This window comes from Dermacentor albipictus, chromosome 1, assembly GCF_038994185.2.
Source record: "Dermacentor albipictus isolate Rhodes 1998 colony chromosome 1, USDA_Dalb.pri_finalv2, whole genome shotgun sequence".
Taxonomy (NCBI): Eukaryota; Metazoa; Arthropoda; class Arachnida; order Ixodida; family Ixodidae; genus Dermacentor; species Dermacentor albipictus.
Window position 1 is genome coordinate 169,937,178 of NC_091821.1, and position 21,819 is coordinate 169,958,996.

Sequence of the window (21,819 nt, forward strand, 5' to 3'; positions counted from 1 at the left end):
TCGTGGCCAGTGGTTGGGTGTCGCAGGTTAGACTTCCGCCGCTTCTGCAAAGGCGCCAATGCCAAGGAGGCGTGCGCTGGTGCAACCGAGTTACGCTGCGCGTCACCAGCCGTGGTTGCTTGGCGGCTGTGGTGTTTCACTGCCAAGCACGAGGTCAGGGGACTAAATCACGGCCCCGGCGGCCGCATTTTGATTGGGGCGAATTGTGAAAACGCCCGTGTACTTAGATTTAGGCGCACGTTAAAGAACCCCAGATGGCCCAGATTAATCCAGAATCCCCCCCACTATAGCTTGCCTCATAATGATATCGTGGTTTTGACACGTAAAACACCGCAATTTATTGTTGCGGTGTGCGTTCGTCGCTGAACATCTAGAATTATATACATCTTTGAGACTCACGTGCTGTCTGCTTACACTACCGATAGAGATGTGCGGGTCAACGGCGCTTTTCTTTACGGAATTACGCAATGGAACAACAAATACTATCTACATATCCTCCCAGCCAAAAATATATGCCATCAAGCGCACCTATTCCGAAATAAGGAGGCGAATAGCTTTTTCTAAGGATTCGGCTATTCACCTACATTGACAATCATCGTCGATGGTTTCCGCACAAGAGTATTCTTATTTTCTTTTTTTCGTGGCAGGGGCGTATTTCAAGCCAGTTCCCATATTTTTGCACAATACAAACTATGACGCGCGAGAATACCGTGGTGACGATAACGCGGAAGTACAAAAAGCAGTTCGTATTCCAGGATGTCCTTTCCGATGAAATATACAAATATGACATGCCCAGCGCGTAACGTAATAGGAATTGTAGATTTATTACAGTGGTGTGGTACATTTTAACAGTTACAGAATAAGCAGCAGGATAGGGTGTCCCAAAGTCAAACACTGTAGTGGGGACACCCTAATAAAAATATGACCAATATTAATTTTTAACATACATCAGTCAGTTGCTTACAGATATTATACATAATTTAAGCAGAACATTTTATACAACGAAACATTGGACTTTACAAAAATAACACGAGCAATATAACACAGCTAAAAAACGACAAAAAAAGAGAAAGAAAAGGAACCAATAAACACAACTAGAAGAACAAGAAGATGCACGGTAACAATTAACGAGGTATATTTTCTAACAATTTTTCTAGTAAATAAGAAAGCAAATGCAACGAGGAACATGATTTGATTTCACATGGAATACTATTCCAGTTTGACATTTCGGTAAAAAATGTGGTTTACTTCCCCTAGTAAGTTCTACCTTATGGAAGTAGTAGATTTTGTAGCTCTGCAAAACTAATTTTGTTACTACTAAATAAAATTTTTGACGGGTACCTCTTTGTGTAGAAGACGAAAAATGAAGATTGATAGCTTATGGCGAAACAACTCTTAGAGAGGAAGGATATTTAAATTTTTATATATGGGAGGAGAATGACATGTAAATGGTCTAAATGTCATAAGTTTTTCAGCCTTATTTTGTAAGTGCTGAAGGGGTATGAGCAGTGTGTTATACGTGTTACTCAAGGATGAGACGCAGTAAGAAAGATGGCTATGAACATAGGCGTAATATAGTGACGAAATAACGTGGGGCTCGAAGTAGAAACGTGCTTTAATGAAAACATAAATTCCAAAAGAACATCTTTTCAATATTTGTGTATCATGTATAGTTTGCTGTATTATGATGTCTCAGGCATTGACACAGAAGCCGCGCTGTTTGCGTTTTGCATAACAGGGTAACATACAAACAACAAACCCAGCGCGCAATGTTATTGGAATATTTTCTATGCATAATGTTTCAAGGGGGTTTCAAGACGGAAGCCGCACTATTTTCATCTTACAGAACAAAATAATTCTCACAGAACGTATGAACATAACATGCCCAGCGCGTACAGCGCGTAACGTTACGGGAATGTTTTCTATATTATAATGTTTCAGGCTTTGAGACAGCAGCCGTACAATTTTCATTTTACATAACGAAAGGAGTTACAGGTGACGTCATGGCCGCAACATATTAAAGGAAATTACAATTATAGGGTTTTACGTGCCAAAACCACTTTCTGATTATGAGGCACGCCGTAGTGGAGGACTCCGGAATTTTCGACCACTTGGGGTTCTTTAACGAGCACCTAAATCTAAGTAAACGGGTGTTTTTCGCAATTCGCCCCCATATAAATGCGGCCGCCATAGCCGGGATTCGATCCCGCGACCTCATGCTCAGCAACCCAACACCATAGCCACTGAGCAACCACGGCGGCTACAACATATAAACGAAATTTCTTTCTGTGAGAAATGGTGCAGTCATTTCGTTTGTCTATAGCTCTTTCATGAAAAAATCGCTTAAGTGTCGATGCCACGACACTGCTGCTATGCATCCCTACTCACGCAGAACACTTGTACAGGTGCTGCTGCTACTTTTCCTGGACAATCTACCGAGTCGACCCCGCTGACTTCCTACCGAGTCGACCCCGCCCATGATGAACGTTTGGATGAACGATACCAGCGCCTTCATAACGGAACCGTCTGCGGATTGCCGTCCGCCTTTGGGTTGCCTGCATCACATTGCCTCGCCAACGCTGGAAGCCACTACCATGTTCGTCGGGCAACAAGGGGCCACGTCACTTATCTGGCCGCTTGAAAAAGGAGGGATTCCTGCGGACACCGTATGCCACGACACTGCTGCTATGCATCCCTACTCACGCAGAACACTTGTACAGGTGCTGCTGCTACTTTTCCTGGACAATCTACCGAGTCGACCCCGCTGTCTGGATGGGCCCATGATGAACGTTTGGATGAACGATACCAGCGCCTTCATAACGGAACCGTCTGCGGATTGCTGCCCGCCTTTGGGTTGCCTGCATCACATTGCCTCGCCAACGCTGGAAGCCACTACCATGTTCGTCGGGCAACAAGGGGCCACGTCACTTATCTGGCCGCTTGAAAAAGGAGGGATTCCTGCGGACACCGTATGCCACGACACTGCTGCTATGCATCCCTACTCACGCAGAACACTTGTACAGGTTAGTTATTTGGAAACTAAGTGTTACCGGGACAATAATGTTCGTCTCTTTGCGGTGTCATGGCCCCCTGGTGTAATTGATTATGTGAAGTATGTGCGCGCGGCTGTGTTGTACTTTTGGCGCCTTTTGGTTCTCGCGGGTGACGTGGAGGTAAACCCGGGCCCTATGACAAAAGCGCAAGAAGATAAGCTTGATGCCGTGGCAGCAACAGTTCAGCGTCTTGAAGCGAACAACTTAAGCCTTTCTGAGTCTATAAATAAGGTCCTGCACATCCACGTCACCCTTGAGAACGACCTTAAACTGTTAACCAAAAGGGTTACGGAATTGGAGTCCAAACTTGAAACACTACCTTCTAATCAGCCTGTTTCTAATGAAAATACTGACATCTCTAAAATTCAGGACAAGGTGGACGACCTGGAAAATCGCTCAAGGCGGTCAAACGTGTTGTTTTTTGGCATTAATGACAGTGATGCAGCTGAGCCTTGGGAAAACTCAGAGCGGCATGTGAGGGAATTTTGCTCTCAAAAGCTTGGCATTGCTGTTACCTCCGTTGCCAGAGCTCACCGCTTAGGACGTTTTTCGACAGACAAGAAGCGACCCATCATTGCTAAATTTTATAATGAAAAAGAAGTCGAATCTGTCCTTAGTCTTGGCTACAAACTAAAGAACACCAATTTAAGTATATCACGCGATTACTCTGAGGCAGTTCGGCTGAAACGCCGTGAACTGTGGCAGTTTTCTAAAACGATAAGGAGGGAGGGGGACCGCATTCGTCTGTCGTTCAATAAACTTCGTGTGAACAATGATGTTTATCTCTGGGATACCACTGGCAATCGGGCTGTGCGTGTGTCCGAGTCTTCTACCGAATGACACAATCAAAGTCACCATGATGCTTCCGATCGTGCACCACCATCATTGTCGGGACCGAAGTGTTTAGATAAGATGTGTTTCCTATACACTAACATCAGAAGCGTTACGGCGAAAAGTGTTGCCCTCTCCTCCCTTATCGACTCCACTGGAGCCTCGATATTAGCACTGACTGAAACGTGGCTTAACGATTATATTGCCGACGATAACATCCTTTCATGCGAATCAAGTTTTAATAGAGAGTTTTAGAATTGGGGGCCCAAGCGGCTTGGGGACCCAGGAAAATTGCGCGCCACAAGTGCGCATGCGCAGAACCCAAGCCAGTCTTGCGTTCTTGCGTTCGCGTTAACCCAAGACCCAAGAATTGAAAACTAGCGTGGGCCCCCAAGCCGTCTTGGGCCGCCCTCGTGGGTGACAGCGATGGCGTACAGCAGATGGTCGCAGAGCATACGTTATTTACTTCGACTGATTTTCGTCATTTCACATGGGTGAACTCGCAGTTTTTTCGCAGCGCGTCACAAGAAAACACCAACTAAGAGTACTTTGCTTCGATTGGCTTTGCTTGGCTTAAAATCGCACACTTAATTCGCAATGCTAACCGGTACTAACACAGTTTCTTACATTTTATTGTTTGTTCTTTTTGCTCAAAAATGCATTCTGTTTGTTTTCACGTGTAAGAAAAGAGGTTCATTTTTTTTTCTTTCAAGCACCTTTCTATTTTCCACACTGCGGCGCCCCGAGCGCTCAACCCAACGCTGTCTGCGTTCGACCCAATCCTCAAACTCTGCTGCTCACCTAGACCCAACAGCAACCGACGCAACGCGGCTTGGGGCCCCAGAGCCTTGCGCCCCCAATTCTAAAACTCTCTAATTTTTTTCGATGTGACAGAAAGGACAGGAGAGGAGGTGGCGTCCTTATTGCGGCGAAGCAAGAACTCATTATCGTACCAGTTGTTGTTTCCTCTTTTCTGGAATGTATATTCATCTCGATAAAGTGCATTACTACAAATATTATTGCTGGTGTGTTGTACCGTCCACCTGACCTGAACGATGGGTTTGCTGACGAATTTTGTCGCCTACTGACTGATGTGTGTACGCGTTTTCCAAATTCCGTCCTAATTATCTTTGGTGATTTTAATTTCCCCAGTATCAATTGGGACATTCTATCTGTCTCACCAAGTGATAAGGATGCGCACGCTTTTCTGCAGTCTTGTCTAGATTTTCACCTAACTCAGCTCATTACAAAGCCCACGCGATCCACAGGTACCACTGCCAACATTCTCGACCTGATCCTAACCAATAATCCCGATGCTTTTTCTAAAATATTTCACCTTAGTGGTCTTTCTGACCATGACATCATTACCGGGTGCATAAATCACCGTATGCTTGACAGGAAAACTACCTCAAAGCTGATCAGGTGTTATAACAGGGCTAATTTTGACCAGATGAATCTCGAATTAACCACTTTTTCTGGGCGGTTCTTAGCCGAATGTACTTTCCGTTCCATTGAACAGAACTGGTCGCTGTTCAAAACAACCCTACTTAACCTCATTACAAGATTCATACCGGTTATCTCAATTAGGTGCAGTAAAAGAGCGCCTTGGTTCAACGAGCGGCTGCGCAGAGCCAATAAAAAGAAAAAGCGTTTGTATAGGCAGGCAGTTGCTAACAACCTATTAACTACGTGGGAAACCTACAGGAAAAGCGACAAGGATTACCAAATAATGCTGAAAGCCACCCGGCGCCAGTTTTTCAGTGACGTCTTACCCACTATGCTATCTAATAATCCCCAAAGATTTTGGAGCGTAATTAACCCACATTCACGCCCCATTTCATCCTTAACAAATTGCAATGGTGATCAGCTGGATGATGCCCATTCTGCTCAACTCTTTAACAACGCTTTTTCGTCTGTTTTCACTCATGAAGTCATTACCCCTTCTTTAGCACTCAGTTCACTTCACGATTATTCCATGTCCTCTATAGTTATAAGTGATGGTGGTATTCTTTCTTTATTAAATAACCTTAAAGATACTACAAGCACCGACCCGCTTGGCTTTAACTACAAAATTCTTCGAAATATATCTCAGAGTATTTTTCAAGTCCTTTCTGCACTTTTTTCTCAGTCTTTATCATCTGGCTGCATCCCTCATGACTGGCGAGTAGCTAAAGTAATCCCAATTTTCAAATATGGCAGCCGCTCTGATCCCCTAAACTTTAGACCCATTTCACTGACTTGCACCTTCTCAAAGCTCTTTGAACATGTCATACACACCCATATCATTAATTATCTTGAAGATCACAACATCATATATAAATATCAGCACGGTTTTCGCCAGGGATTTTCTTGCGACACTCAGCTTGCTGGATTTACTAACGACTTATTTACTTTAGTAGACGCCGGGTTTCAAGTCGACGCTTTGTTTCTCGATTTTTCTAAGGCATTTGATCGGGTCCCCCACCATAGACTACTACTCAAGTTATCGCATCTCAATGTTCACCCTCAGGTTTTAGCATGGATTAAAGACTTCCTCTCATCTCGCGTTCAGTTCACAGCTGTTAATGGTTCTAACTCTTCGATGGCTCAAGTCACATCCGGTGTACCCCAGGGGAGCGTGCTTGGTCCCCTGCTCTTTCTAATATTTATTAATGACCTACCCGATTGTGTATCTTCCCAAATCAGACTGTTCGCGGACGACTGTGTTGTGTACCGAGCCATTAAATGTGAAACTGACCACCAATTTTTACAAACTGACCTTGATTCAATTAACACTTGGTGTTCATCGTGGCTAATGATGCTAAACCACTCTAAGACAAAGCTGGTCTCCTTTACAAGAAACTCTTCCCGCATCCCAACTGCATACACTATTAATCACGTAACAGTTGAGACAGCTTCTACTTACAAATATTTAGGGGTTCACCTTCAGTCCGACTTAACCTGGAACTATCACATCGATCTGATTTTAGCAGCTGCTAACCGTTCTCTTGGCCTCTTAAAACGTAACCTTCGACACGCTCCAGCGCCTGTGCGTAAACTTGCTTATACCACCCTAATCCGTCCGAAAATCGAGTACGCTTCAGCCATATGGGACCCGGATCAAACCTACCTCATAGATAACATCGAATCCCTGCAGAACCGTGCTGCTCGTTTCATTTTTTCAGATTACTCACGTTTCACTAGCGTCACATTGTTAAAGGCTCGTGCCGGTCTTGATAACCTTTCCCATCGTCGCAAACTTGCTCGCTTAACACTTTTTCACAAAATTTACCATCATCCGTTGCTTCATGACGATTTCTTTCAATTACCATCGGCGGTCTTTCCACGCCGTGACCATCCTTTCAAGATCAAACGCATCATTTGCCGCACTTCATCTTTTGCGAAATCATTCATACCCAAAACAATTATTGAGTGGAACCAGCTGCCTGCTTCAATCGCAACTGAAATGAATTCGTCCAAATTTCATGAACTTCTAAAAAATGAATGTGATGAGTAGCTTTTCTTCTAGTTTTGTTCCATTACCGCAATGTGTTTGATTTTTAATATATATACATTTTTTTGTGTTCTGTTTACTACGTTGCGTTTTTTTTTCATTATGTCTCATTGAGTGTTGTTGTTCTGTTTTTTTTTATTCTTTGCCTATTCCTTGAATACGCTTCTCTAGATGTTTGTTGAATTTTTGTCACCCCCCTATGTAATACCCTCGTTGTGAGGGCCTTTAGGGGTTTCTTGAAATAAAAAAAAAACTAAAGTACGACGAAATGCATCAACAAAAAAAGAAAATATTGAACGCCACATACGGGAGTCGTCATTTGTTGCCCCAGTACAAGCGTACCGATCGAGACGCGGGAGACGCTGCTGGTGGACAGGGCGAGCGGACGCGCGTCGCATGGGCTCCGCAAACAGTGCTGATTACCTGCGATTATTCATTTCGTGGGTTATTTCTGATTCAGCGAAGGGAAAGAACTATCCACAATCTTTACGAGGACACCAAGTTTTAAGCTGTTAATGAATTTCTCGCCTCTTTCTGAGTTTTTGAAGTTTCGAAGCAGTGACCGCGCCGGCACCACTGTGTGCGGAGGCGCTTGACGCCATAGAGAAGCATTGGAGCCGCCGGGGAGCACTGCGGCGGAACGCACCATATGAAGCATGTTGGAGGTCGATCCTACCGAAAGCATGGATTCCCAGTTTGAAGATACGGAAAACACCGCGCCCTCAGACGATTCCAACGCCGTTGCGGGCTGGAAAACGGTCATTTCACTCAAGAAGCGAGAGCTGGCGAGACAGAAAAGCGTGGGAAACCAACATCGTGAAAGCTCGTCGTCCGAGAGCACTCTTCCGACCACCGCCAAGAAACATAACGGCAGGAGGGGACGAAAACCACCTCCTCCACTACTGAGAAGCCACTTCAAGATTGTTTTGAGACCTATGCAGAGTCTTTCAATCAGAGACTTATCACCAACGCACCTTGCTGACGCCATTTCAACGGCGAGCAAGGTGAGCTACAAGAACTTTCTCGTACGACCAAAGATAGGCTCCAACATTTGCGTTGTTTCTATGGCCGAAGAGCACGACGCTCTGGCCATCGGATCAATCAAGCACTTAAGATTCAAGGGCAAGCAACACTCGGTGAACGCGTATCCGCCCCCAGGAGAAGACATCCTTAAAGGAGTCATTCGCGCAGTGGATCCTCACACCAAACCGGAAGTGCTCCTAGACGAATTATGTATCCGGTCCGTCGACGTGGACATTGTCGGAGCCAGAACGTTAGTCGATAGCTCCTCCGCAGTTATCTTCTTCGACGGCCCCTGCATACAAAGCAGAGTGTACCACAGAGGAGGGGAACGACTCTGCCACCCCCTCATAAGCACGGTACAATTCTGCAACAAGTGCAAGGAATCCGGACACCCCACCGACGTTTCTCCCTATCCAGATATGAGAGTCTTTGACACGTGTGGGGCAAAAGAAACGCTACCAGACTATCAGTGCAAGCCCGTGTGCAGCACTTACAAAGGGGAGCACCTAGCTGGTTCCGGGGACTGCTCCAAAAGACTAAGGGAAGCGAGGATGACAAGAAGAACACTACCAAACCTGAAACCAAAAAGATGGCTGAGCACGGAAACTGACTCCAACACCAACAGCACCAACACCAGACCAGGGAGCGCCTCCGCGCAAGGCGCACCCATGACAGCATCGAGATGCAATCGTTATGCAATCCACAAGAACGGGGAACAGCATCAACAGAGACACGAACCCTTACCTCACTTCTCACTATCACCTTAAACGTGAACAATGCGAGCTGGCAAACTCTGGACGAGACCCTCGGAAACAACCACCTCATCCTTAGTCTCTCACTGGAAACACCCATGTAAGGAGAGTAGTTACGGGAGAAGTGAATCTCACCGACTGGACAGCATTGCGTAAGAACATACAGATAGAACAAAAGAACTGGCAGGACCTTACAGAAGCAATCCGCAGCCAGCACGAAGCAGTCCCTAAACAGGTCAAGCAAACTACCAAAACTCCAGTAGCAGATACTCGCCTCCTACACATGTGGGTGGCCAGAAGGAGCATGTTGAAACGGTGGAAATCAGACTAAACAAGAAGCTATACAAGCGCATTTCCGAGCTCACAGAAAAGGCCAACATCTACACGTCCAAACTGGCGACATATATTTGGTTACAATTCTGTGACTTCCTCAAAGGCCCTCTCAGCACGACAAAAACATGGAATAACCTCAGATGCATGCTAGAACCGGGTAAAACCCAGAACGAGACTAACAGAACATTACACAAGATAGCACACCTGTTCCAAGGTACCAATGAAGAGCTCATTGATAAACTTAAGGAGAAGTACATAGGACCCAACAACATACCTCCATGCACCAGACCATACATGGGCAAAGCGAACCCCGTCCTAGATGCACCCATTAGCGTGCACGAAATCTTCCAAGCAGCACGAGCTGCCTGGAAAAACACAGCGCCGGGTTCAGACAAGATAACAAATGCCATTCGAATAAATCCCGGCGATGGAGGCTATTACGCACCTATTCAGTGAGAACTGCTGAAGCCGTGGTCAGTTACCAGATAGCTGGGAAAAAGCCACTGTAATCACCATCCCCAACCGAGGCAAACCACATACGTTAGAAGCCCTCAGACCAATATCCATCACGTCCTGTCTCGGGAAAATGTTCGAAAGAGTGATAACTACCAGACTACAAAGATACCTAGAACGCAACCGCTACTTCTCCGAAGACATGGTCGGGTTCAGACCAGGCCTCTCCACAGATGATGCCTTCCTTCTCATCAGGGAAGAAGTGCTAAACAAGATTCCCACATGAGGCGAAAACCTCCTACTAGCCCTAGACATGAAAGGAGCCTTCGACAATCTGTCACACGAAGGAGTTCTCGACGAGCTCAACGTGACAGATTGCGGAGAAAGGATCCATAACTATGTCAGATTCTTTTTGAATAGAAGAACCATGACTATACGCCTGCATCAAACTCGGTCAGACCCGTTCGACATACCCAACAAGGGTACACCTCAAGGCTCCATTATCTCACCAATCTTGTTCAGCATAGCCATGAAGGGACTATCCAGACACGTAGATCACATAGAAGATCTAGGCTACACACTTTATGCTGACGATATCACTCTCTGGACGAACGAGGGCTCTTTCGGGTGCAAGGAGGACACTCTTCAGCAAGCAGCAAATGCAATGTCCCTCTTCGTCAAAATCAGCGGGCTCCAATGTACACCAGAGAAGTCGGAAGTGATACGCATCCACAACCAATGATACAAAAGCAACAGTCGCATCAATATTTAAGTGGACGGACACACATTCAAGGAAGTGGATCTGATACGCATCCTGGGTTTCTGGATTCATAGCAATGGATGCGCCAGATGCACTCTAGACACACTAAACGCAATCACGAAAATGTGTTGTCAGAATGATCAAAAAGACAACTAGCCATCGGACAGGCATGAGGGAAAAGACACTGTTAGGCTCATCCACGCATTGGTACTAATCAGAATCACCTATAGCCTTCCGTACCACAAGACAAGCAAAGCGAAAGGTGAGAAAGCCGAAGTCATTATCAGGAATGCCTACAAAACTGCTCTTGGTCTTCCCAAACATACCGCCACGGACAAACTCCTGTCTCTAGGGGTACACAATACCTATGCTGAGCTAAAGGCTGCAGTTCTGCTATCTCAATGCGAACGCCTCAGCGGGACCCACTCTAGAAGGGCGATCCTCAAGAGAGCGGGCTACCTCCAGAATCCAATATATGTTAACAGGGACAGGAGCAACCTCACCTCATTAGAGAACATCTCTCTGTCGTACCTGTGCCAAAGAACATACATCACACCAGACACCCGGACAGAAGAGAGGCCAGAGTCAAGGCGCTCACCAACATGTACAAAGATAATCCCGACGTCATATACGTAGATGCAGCACAATTATCCAATAAGAGAGGATTCATCTACACAGCGGTCCATCACAACTTAGACCTCATCCACATCAATCAAATCGTCACCACTTCAACGGTAGAAGTGGAAGCGGCAGCTAATGCCAACGCCATTAAATTGCAAGAAGCTGACAATGGATCCGCGATTTTATCAAACTCATGAGATGCCTGTAAACTCTTCATGAAATGCTTGGTTCCCAAAAACATGAGGCACCTGGTACCTACTTACCTCAAACATCACCACAAAGTCATATGGTGCCCGGCCACGTCTGCCTTCGGGCAACGGGAGAGCCCACGCCCTAGCTCGAGAACTTTCCAACCGAGCAGGGCAGGTGATCGCACTTTCACCCACAGATATCCCCACTTCTAGCACAGACATTCTCACGTATCAGAGACTCGACCGACAGACATTCGCTCCACCTAACAAATCACTCAACAGTCAGGAAGCCAACGATCTCCGTAAAATACAAACGAACATATTCCCTAATTTTTTTTTATTTAAACCTCGAGGGTCCACAGACGGGACCTTACATGAGGGGTAAAATCATCACTTACTAAACAAAATGTTTCCCGAAGCATGCAAGGCCGAGTGCCCTTGGTGTGGTGGAAAGCCAACCCTGTTTCACATCTCATGGGACTGTTCCAACAGACACGTCGAGGTAGGCAAACACCTACACATCTACACCCTTAATAAGGAGCAGTGGGAAGTACTACTCGCCAGCTCGGATCCAGGAGAGCAACTAGCGCTAATCCAACTGGTCTGGCGGGCAGCAAAGGCCAGCGGAGCCCTGGACTTACGGCCCCGACCACATCGACTCCGACTTCTTTCGGCAAATAAAGTTGAATGAATGAATGAATGAATGAATGAATGAATGAATGAATGAATGAATGAATGAATGAATGAATGAATGAATGAATGAATGAATGAATGATCGAGATGCGTCAAAACTGTGGGGCCTAATGTCCCGACACTGCACGGCGGGTTATAGCAGGGACGCCGCAGTAAAACGTTCCGGTTTAGGTAACTTTGACCACCTGGGGTTATTTAACGTACACCTAAATTACCTAACACGACCGTTTTTAACCTTTCCCGCTGATAAACATACGGCCGCCGCGGCCGGGAAAGGAACCAGCGACCTTGTTCTCGGCAGCAGAACGCCACAGCCATGTGCAAGGCGGGCATATCGGGATGCGTCGAACTGAGTGAGATTTTTTTTTTTTTTTTGCAGTACAGAACACGTGACTTCTTAGGAAAATTCCGCGGTTATAACAGCGATATCGCGGAACACAAGCCTCGTAGTGTGCACGCTAAATAAAAAAAAAATATACTGCATTTGGACACGAACCACAGCAGTCAACTAAGCATTATGGTGACCCGAGCGGGTTCACCAACGCGTGAGTCAATCAAGCACAAATTAGTTGACATATGCATCTTGCAATACAACGTGTATCCGATTAGACTATGCGCAAGAATTTTCTCTTTCCTATTTTTTCAAAAATATAAAAAAAATTGTTTAGTCACTGTGGTGGTGGTAAGAAAATTAAATAAAGTTAAGAAAATTGTGTGTAATGCTTACACATGTCAGCAGTAGGTTTAGGTGCATAAGCATGAATTGTTATTGTTTGTTGCAAGCATTACCGACCTCGTCTCATGGAATACGTCCAGGACGCACCATGCACAATTAGGGTGCCCCTTCAACTCGGTGCTATACTACGTTTTCTTCCACGCTTGTCAGTGATAAATCAAGTTTCATGTACTCGACTTCTTTGTTGTTGTTTTTTCACGCATTTTCTTAGAAAAGAGCAAGCTTCAAGTAAAGCCGCGCAAGCCTTCGAACAGGTTGCACGGCATTTCTTGCTCACGGCATTCTCATTTCGATAGAAGCCGAACGCAGGCAGCTGATGTGCTAAGATTCTGGCGCACGTGAAAGAACCTTGGATGATGTAAAACGCCTTAATTGGGACCGTGCTGCGTAAGGACTTTTTTTCTGTCACTTCGATTATTTTCCTGTCGTCTGTCAACCCTAGTGGCCGATCCAGACAATAACGGCAGCGAAGCGGCGTGTAAGCCTACAACGATCGTGAAAGGAATAAAAGATGAAAATAATTGACCCGCCGTGGTAGCTCAGTGGCTATGGTGTTGGGCTGTGGAGCCGGAACGAGGTCGTGGGATCGAATCCCGGCCACGGCGGCCGCATTTGGATGGGAGCGAAATGCGAAAACACCAGTGTCCTTATATTTTGGTGCACATCAAAGAACCCCAGGTGGCCTAAATTTCCGGAGTCCTCCACTACGGCGTGCCTCATAATCAGAAAGTGGTTTTGGCACTTAAAACCCCATAATTTAATTTTGGATTTTTAGAATAATTGTTAAAAGTTAGCAGTTTCGCCCGCAGGTTCAAAGCCTTAGCAATTGACAGAAATAGCAGTGTTTAGCGGGGCGCTCGAGCTCATTGGCCAGTGTTCTAACAGTACACGGGGCGACATGTTGGCGCGATGCGAGACCCGAACTTCTGCACGCAGTGACAGCGCCCTGCCAGCTACTAGGCGTCTCACGACGCTGGCGTGATGAGGAGCACCGCAAGCGGCGTTGGAGGCGACGCGCGCACGAGATGCATTCGACGAGAAACCGTCGCCGTTCGTAGCTTCCAAATTGCTGTCCGCTCGGACCACGCTGTACGCATCACGGTGCGGCATATGCAGGTAGCTTCAACGCCATGACGCTAGCGTCTGTGCACACAACACTCATGCCAGCGGCGGTGTAGGCAGAGCGCTGTACTCGTTTTATAACGGCGAAGCGCACTGCGCGTCTCTGGCGTCTCTGAAAACCATATAATCCTCCAAGCGCGGGCCACGCAGGCATCATCGACCGTGACGGGTCGACGGCAGAGGCGCGAACGCGTCTTGAATGTCCTTATAATTGATATCGCAATGAAAGTACGGCTCCGTGGAGCCCTCCAACCTAGCGTCTCTCATAGCCCAGCTGCAGTTCTAGCGCGATAGGTTACGCGGGAACCAACTGTCGTTACGGCTGTAGCGACAAGCCTTCTTCGGAACGCCGTGCCACTGGAGTTTGAATTGTCGCATATATCCCAATCGTCGCATTTGTGTAATAGAGAGATGAAAGAAAAATAAAGGCCGGGATGTCAACCAGAAGAGAACATCCTGTTTGCTACCCTACACTGGGGGACGGAGAAACTAGAACTGTAAGAGGTAGATGGGTAAGCACCAAACATATGAACGTGGTCACTGCCATTGGAACAAGTTAGCACCTATGAGGCACCACTCGCCGGCTGAGAGAGGAGTGGCGAGTGGCATGGCGCGCGCCTTGATCCGTGCTCTGGTTTGCGCACTCTGAATGCCCAGTTGGAAGAGCTGGCCTGGCTTCGCAGGAAGAAGGTTAAACCCTGGCTGTTTGTGGTCTCGTTGCCCCTTTTTTTTTTTTTTCGAAAGCCACGGTCGAGTCCGAGAGCCCACGCCCGTCCCCGCACACAGTCAGGGCTACTGCCATGTGTACAAGTTTCCTGCCCTTAGTCATCTTAACAATTGGTGAAGTAATCTTAGTAACCTTAACGGTCGATGAAGTTGGCATTGCAACGTAGACCATTCTCACAGGCGAAACGTTTTCACTGTTCCAGAGGGGGGGGGGGGGGGAGGTGCGACCATCAATCCGAACACCGCCCCCCCATATATATATATATATATATATATATATATATATATATATATATATATATATATATATATATATATATATATATATATATATATATATATATATATATTTTAATGACTATATCTGTAACGAAATCGATAAAAACAATGTTGTTTTGACTCTTTTCGTTGATTTCCAACGAGCATTTGACACATTAGATCATGAACAGTTACTATCAAAACTAAGCAGGTGTGGTTTCAGAGGGCCGTATTACTCATTTTTTAAAAATTATTTAACAGGCAGACAACAGTGTGTCCGTGTGGCGGAGTCCTATAGTTCTTTGTTGCATGTTAAATCAGGGGTACCGCAAGGATCCGTATTGGGACCGCTTTTGTTTAACATTTACATGAATGATCTTGCTTGCTTACCACTAAAATCAAAACTTTATTTATACGCTGATGACACGGCTTTGGTTGTATCAAATAAATTTTCAAACGAAGCCGCTAGAGTGTTACAGTATGATGTCTGTAAACTACTTGGTTGGTTCATTAATAACAAAATGTTAATTAATAAATCGAAGACTAATATGATATGTTTTCACAGCCCATATAAAGCAGTCGCGGATATTTCCCCTGTTTATCTCCACACCAGTGACTGCCTTGCATGCTCATGTCCTCCGGTAGCTCTGGTAAATAGCACAAAATACCTGGGACTACACTTCGACGACACATTGTCATGGAATATCCACATTGAAGAACTCGCAAGGCGCTTACGTGCTGTGTGCGCTCATTTGTATGCCCTAAAATCTTTCTGTGATGTAAATATTCGTAAAATGGTTTACAAGGCACTTGGGGAATCGATCATAAAGTACGGAATAACAATTTATGGCTTTGCTTCTTCAAGTAGACTTAAGATAATTAACCGCATCTTAAAAAAAATTGCCTATAGCCTCTCGTATGGCACACTTGATCACGGGGAAGATCTCTTGCTGAGCATGTACCAGTCAGGCATGTTGCTTGTCGAGCAACAAGTTTTGTTCGACGCCATGTCTAAAAGTTATTTTTCTACTAAATTCAAAAACTTGAACGTGAAATCGCGCAGCTTACGTCAGACAGAAAAATATGTGGTACCTCGTGTGTACACAAACTACGGCAAGAGAACTCGTGCTTTCTACGTGCCCGCTAATTTCAATAAATTGAATGAGAATGATATCGCGGGAACATTTAAACAAATAAAATCACATTTAAGGTCATGGGTGATAAGTAATGCCCACATTCTTTGAAGTTTTCATCGGGATTTGAAGCATGCGAACCTGATTGCGAACTCATCTCGAATGTCAATGTGTATTTTTTTTTACCCTGTTGATGCAATGTTGCTTATGCGGGCTGGATCTGTAACCTTGACATGACTGGATGTAATAAAGATTATTATATATATATATAGTAGAGAGAGAGAGCGAGATAGAGTTTTAGTTTAGGGGACGCAAGCGGCTTGCGTACGCAAGAACTAGGGGCTACGGTACTGCGCATGCGCAGGCCGCTACGTCTACTTGCGTCCTTGGGGCGTTGGGGCGGCCGAAAACATCGCTGCCCCTAAGAGGTCGCGTTACCCACGTGACTCTCGTGGTGTACGAGAACTTACGAGAAACGAGACCTGGCGAGAACAGCCGCCCGTCTCGCCACACAGACGGTGAACATAGCTATGCCGGCGAGGACGTGTGCACGTGCGCATTTCCCGGCAGAACACTGGTCGCAGAACACACCGGCACGCTGTCGCCTCAACGGCGGCATGTCAAAATTTGCAGGAGGCTCTAAATAAACAAAACGCAGACCACAATGAATTATGCTGCACGAGACGACTAACTACAGTTTACCAAACGTATGTTCGGCTCGGCCTCGATCGTAACCTAAGCGCATAGATAATCTTATAAATATTTTGCCTAGTGTCGACAGACACCGCCTTTATATATATTAACTGGTTTTAATAAATATAGCTTAATGTACTTCATATGCTTGATTTCATATTTAAAAAGATAACAATGCAGCAGCGATCAGACGTTGATGGCACTGCAAGGGCATGCGACCTCAGTGCGGCTTGCGTTTAGGACCGCTAACATATAACGTGTTTCTGCTTGCGTATACCAAACGCAAACGCACCCAAGCGCTAGGGGCCCCAACGCCTTGCGTCCCCTAAACTAAATCCCTCTAATGCTATCGGCCCTCGGTGCGCCTAGACGCCTACACTGTCCGCATCGCAGATCGTATTCAAACAGGGCTCGCGCGGCGGCGCCATACGCTGCAGCCGCCGGAGTAGATCGCCCTGTTATAAACATTCGCTTACTATCTAAATTATCTAGCAAGGGGTCAGCGCGCACAGGCAAACCCGAATGCTCTATACTCGATGACCACGGACAGTCACTGTCAAAATGCTGGCGTGAGGAATCGCGGCAGCAGCAGCGAGCGAAGTGACCTTCGTGCCGTCTATCGCTTCAACGCAAACTGAGCCGTGGGAACGTAGGGCACGCAAAGCTACGAGCCGTCGGCCCACCTAGAATGTGCCCCCAAAGTAGATCGCTGGCACTGGCCAACACTCCCAGAGTTAGTTCTAGTAGTAAAACATAAATATCCCAGAAAGTGGATGGGAGAACGGCGCCGCGGTAGCTCGTTTGGTAGGAGCATCTCACGCCTAATACGAAGACGTGGGTTCGTATCCCACCTGCGGCCAGTTGTTTTTTCATCGGCTTTCATTTCCGTTACTGTATACTTTCTTTAACTCAATTACTAAGTATATTTTCCACTATGATGTCCATGGCGTCTTTATTTGTTGGCTACTTATGAAATGGGATTTAAAAAATCGGGCTACTCGCTCGGTCCCCTGTCTAGCCGGAAGGCGAAGCAGTATTAGTGATAGCGAGGTATAAGACACGAAGAAAGATTCCTACTGTATAAATCCGTGTAAGAGACACACCCCCAACTTGACAGTCAATATTTAAAGAAAAATGCAACTGAGACGCAATCGCCTTCGGTGCGCTGATTCCGCGCTCAACATCAAGATCGGAATCAGCGCTTTATATATATATATATATATATATATATATATATATATATATATATATATATATATATATATATATATATATATATATATATATATATATATATATATATATATATACATATATATATATATATATATATGTGTGTGTGTGTGTGTGTGTGTGTGTGTGTGTGTGTGTGTGTGTGTGTGTGTGTGTGTGTGTGTGTGTGTGTGTGTGTGTGTGGCAGTTATAACGCTGATTTCGATCGTGACGTTGCGTGCGGACTCAGCGCACCGAAGGCGATTGCGTCTCAGTTGCATTTTTCTTTAAATATTGACTGCCAAGTTGGGGGTGTGTCTCTTACACGGATTTATACAGTAAGAATCTTTATTCGTGTAATTGTCTTATACCTCGCTATCAGTAATACTGCTTCGCCTTCCGGCGAGACTGCAGCCTCTTTTTTTTCTTCCTTCTTTCTTGTTGTTCTTTTTTTTTATAAATATGAGTCAGAGTATGAAAACTTCCGCGCATGACGGCTATTGATTCTGATTCTGGCGATGTTTTCATCCCTAATTAAAGTTCTAAATAAATAGAAGCGGTTTTCATTTTTTTTTCGTGAATCGTTAGCACTGGCTAACAGAAAGAGAAGCGATACTGAAACACATATCATTCATGCGCGTTTCACACACCGTTGATAAGAAACTGCCGAAGGGGTCACTGGAGTCTGCAGGCTTCTTTTTTTCCATGGTGTGAAAATCACGCAAATCAATTCAAACCGAGGTGAACATATAGCAACATATTCATTCTCTAGGCATCGGCTATCCATATTTTTAGAAATAATTGTTAGGTAGCTACCTCGTTCTCTTTATTTTAAAAAAAATATGTAATAAACTTTCTCCCCTGTATAAACTTAATATATTCTGTCGTCCGTGCATGGTGTTCCGAGGGAAAATTTTAAAAAAACATTAAAGTGACAAATTATGCATGAGGTAGCCGCCGCTAGTGCTTCTAATGCGCTTGTCCTCCTATTGTCAGGGAGACGACGACGAAATTCTTGCGTTCGGTTAGTGGTTCCTTTTGATGCTGAAGTTTTTTTCTAATTTGGTGCTTCATCATGCGTCAGCCACACCCAGTGCTGTTTGTACTGGCCCTCAAGACTCCTGCTTAGCTGGGAGACCCTCCATGCAAAGCTTGCGATGGGGGAGATAGTGGCGGACCCGTATGGCGGCAGGGACAGGCCTCCCGCTGCAAGGAAGCACCTCAGCTCTTCACTCGCATCAGAAGCTGGCGATTCCGAGTCTGATGCGAGGTCGGATGGCTCGGGCACCTTCATACCTGCTAAGCACCGGCGTTCAAGATGGAAGTCCTCGACATCGTCCTCAAGTGAAGCGACCATCATACAGAAAAGCATCGTGACTACGACAGTAGACTTCGTGCCTATCAACGTCGTGGTAAGCTTCAATGGCATCTCCAAACAGAAACTTCATGACTTTTTCTTCAAACTAGCCCCTGGTCTTATTCAAGAGGTTCGAGTGAACCCATGCAAAAATATCATTGCCGTAGACACAACAGGTGAGAAGACGGCCGGTGCAAACTCAACTTGGCCTGTCTCAGCTCTGTGGTGTCAACACGCGGGCTTATATACCACAGGGCGCGAATGTAACAGCTGGTGATATCTGATGCTGACCTAGAACTTCAAGACGACGCTTTGAAAAGCATGATCGTTTGCACTCCACCATGCAAAATCAGCACTCGAAGGCTCGGCTCGTCAAAGTGTGTGAAGATATTCTGTGACTGGAAGAGCTACTTATCTATATAAAGGCTGGACTGGTGCGATACACAGTTCGAACTTTTGTACCAAGTCTTTTACAGTGCCGTAAATGTCTAAAGATTGGTAATGTACAGGGTTATTACAAAACTGTTGTGGTCTGTGCTAAATGTGGCAAAAATCAAGACGTAAATTCTTGCGACAGTCCCACATCTCCCTGCCCTAACTGTGAAGGTGAACACTTGGAAACAGACAAAGACTATCCCCCACTGAAGAAAATATGTAATGAAATGAAATAGAACGCTAAAAAAGAAGGTATCAGGAAAGAAGACACGTGGCCATAGCACCCGTCCAGCGGCTGGAAATGCCACAACTGAGTATGTACCCGCGCGTTGGAATAATAGCGCAGACACCGTGCATCGGAGGGAAGGAGGGAGGCGGAACTTCTGCCTCTGAGTGACATCGTGGCCGGCGCTTTCATCGAAATCATAAGAACATGTCTCTACCGAGATCACGCCTCCGAAAGCGTCCGAACCAGCTTCTGCCAAGGCCCCGTCTACAGCAGAAAACACTGTAAATAGGGTGCCCAAAACGATCTGTAAACGACCTTCTTAACATGCTTGTCAACATCGTCAGGTCTCTGATTGCCGGTCGTCAGACACCAGCAGAACTGGCCGCATAGCACCTTCTCGAGGCTGTCGTTCCACTTCTCGACGGCCTTCACTAGAAACAATATGAACTCTTGTCGAAAGCCTCGTCCATAAGTGCTGCAATGGAGTGGCAGGTCCCAGCGACCACGGCATGCTGATCTAGGCTTTCGGCTCCTCGCAATGAACACCCCGCCAGATGTTATAGCGCTTCAAGAAACCAATGAAAGAAAAGAAGAATTCGGACTTCCAGGCTTCGTAGGCGTCCACAGTAACACTCGATGCACATTGCCAGCATTCGGTACTTTCCAGCGTACGGACGTCCTACATCCACGAAATGCTTCAGAAGCATCGTTATACGTACGAGCTGACCTACATTTTGCAGTTACAGACACAGGTGACATCTGCGACGCCGATTTTGAATGTTGCGGCTGTTGCACTACGAGATCTTGCTGCTGTGGCAGTAAATAAGTTCAGAGTCGAAGGAATCACTGAAGTGTACAAATTTTTTACCACTCCCTTTTTTTCCCGTTCTTCATTTCTTATCATATGTCTCGCCCAGCGGCCGATCGCGACGATAACTGCGGCGTGAAAGCATCCGAGTGAATGATGAAGAGAGAAAAGAATAGAGAAGGGATTGTTTACCAAGTACGACGCCTACATTACCGCAGTTCTAGGCAGACTACGTTGAAGAAATGAAAACATTATGTACGAGTATGTACTTTTTGTTTTCTTTTTATCTGTAGAATAACGAGAACTTCGTTTACTTGAGCTGTATGCAGCTGCTAAACAGCGCACATGGAAACAACCGCGGTATAAATACGGTCAGCTAAAGACCCCGAACGGAGAAACGTAAAAGCATAAAGGTAAAACCGATGGCGAACAGGCGGTGTGTCGTATAAGTTATCCAGTGCGACTCTTAACGACCCAGCATGCAGGAGCTTGTAGCTATTTCGCGCTTAAATGATGAGACACCACCACTTTCTTAAAGTTGTATTTGTTAGCTTTTCATTGATACTGGTATTTTCACAAACGTCAAAAAATGAACATTCCATCGACACGACTAAACGGAGAGACAGTTTACATTTGCACACAGGCTCATGCGTTTCAAGTCACTTCAGTAGAACACCGCTTTATAAAACACCATTGGAACGAACTTGTTCAGATCAAGAAACAACTGCGAGTACAACATCCCCGACACCCCACAAAGCTCGCGTGTTTACATTTCATTTGAAGGAAGCTTCATTTGAGCAAACAGTTGATTGTCGTATCTTGCTGTTCGTTGAGTGAGTGACCTGGTTCGATACTATACATAGAAGCTTGAGAGGCTCTAGAGACCAGATTTCGATGGGGGCGAAAT

At 45.7% G+C, this 21,819-nt stretch overlaps 2 protein-coding genes across 3 annotated transcripts in view; one reads left to right on the forward strand and one right to left on the reverse strand.

Moving 5' to 3' along the window:
* Window positions 1-21,819, reverse strand: part of LOC135905734 (inactive dipeptidyl peptidase 10-like) — a 480,802-nt gene that overhangs the window by 455,557 nt on the left and 3,426 nt on the right. The window lies entirely within an intron of this gene.
* The window catches only part of LOC135905736 (uncharacterized), a 48,245-nt gene continuing 28,990 nt past the window's right edge, over window positions 2,565-21,819 (forward strand). Inside the window, exon 1 of the mRNA XM_065436750.1 lies at window positions 2,565-3,023. Within this exon, the coding sequence (XP_065292822.1) occupies window positions 2,595-3,023 (429 nt within the window). The 5' untranslated portion in view covers window positions 2,565-2,594. The remainder of the gene's footprint in view (window positions 3,024-21,819) is intronic.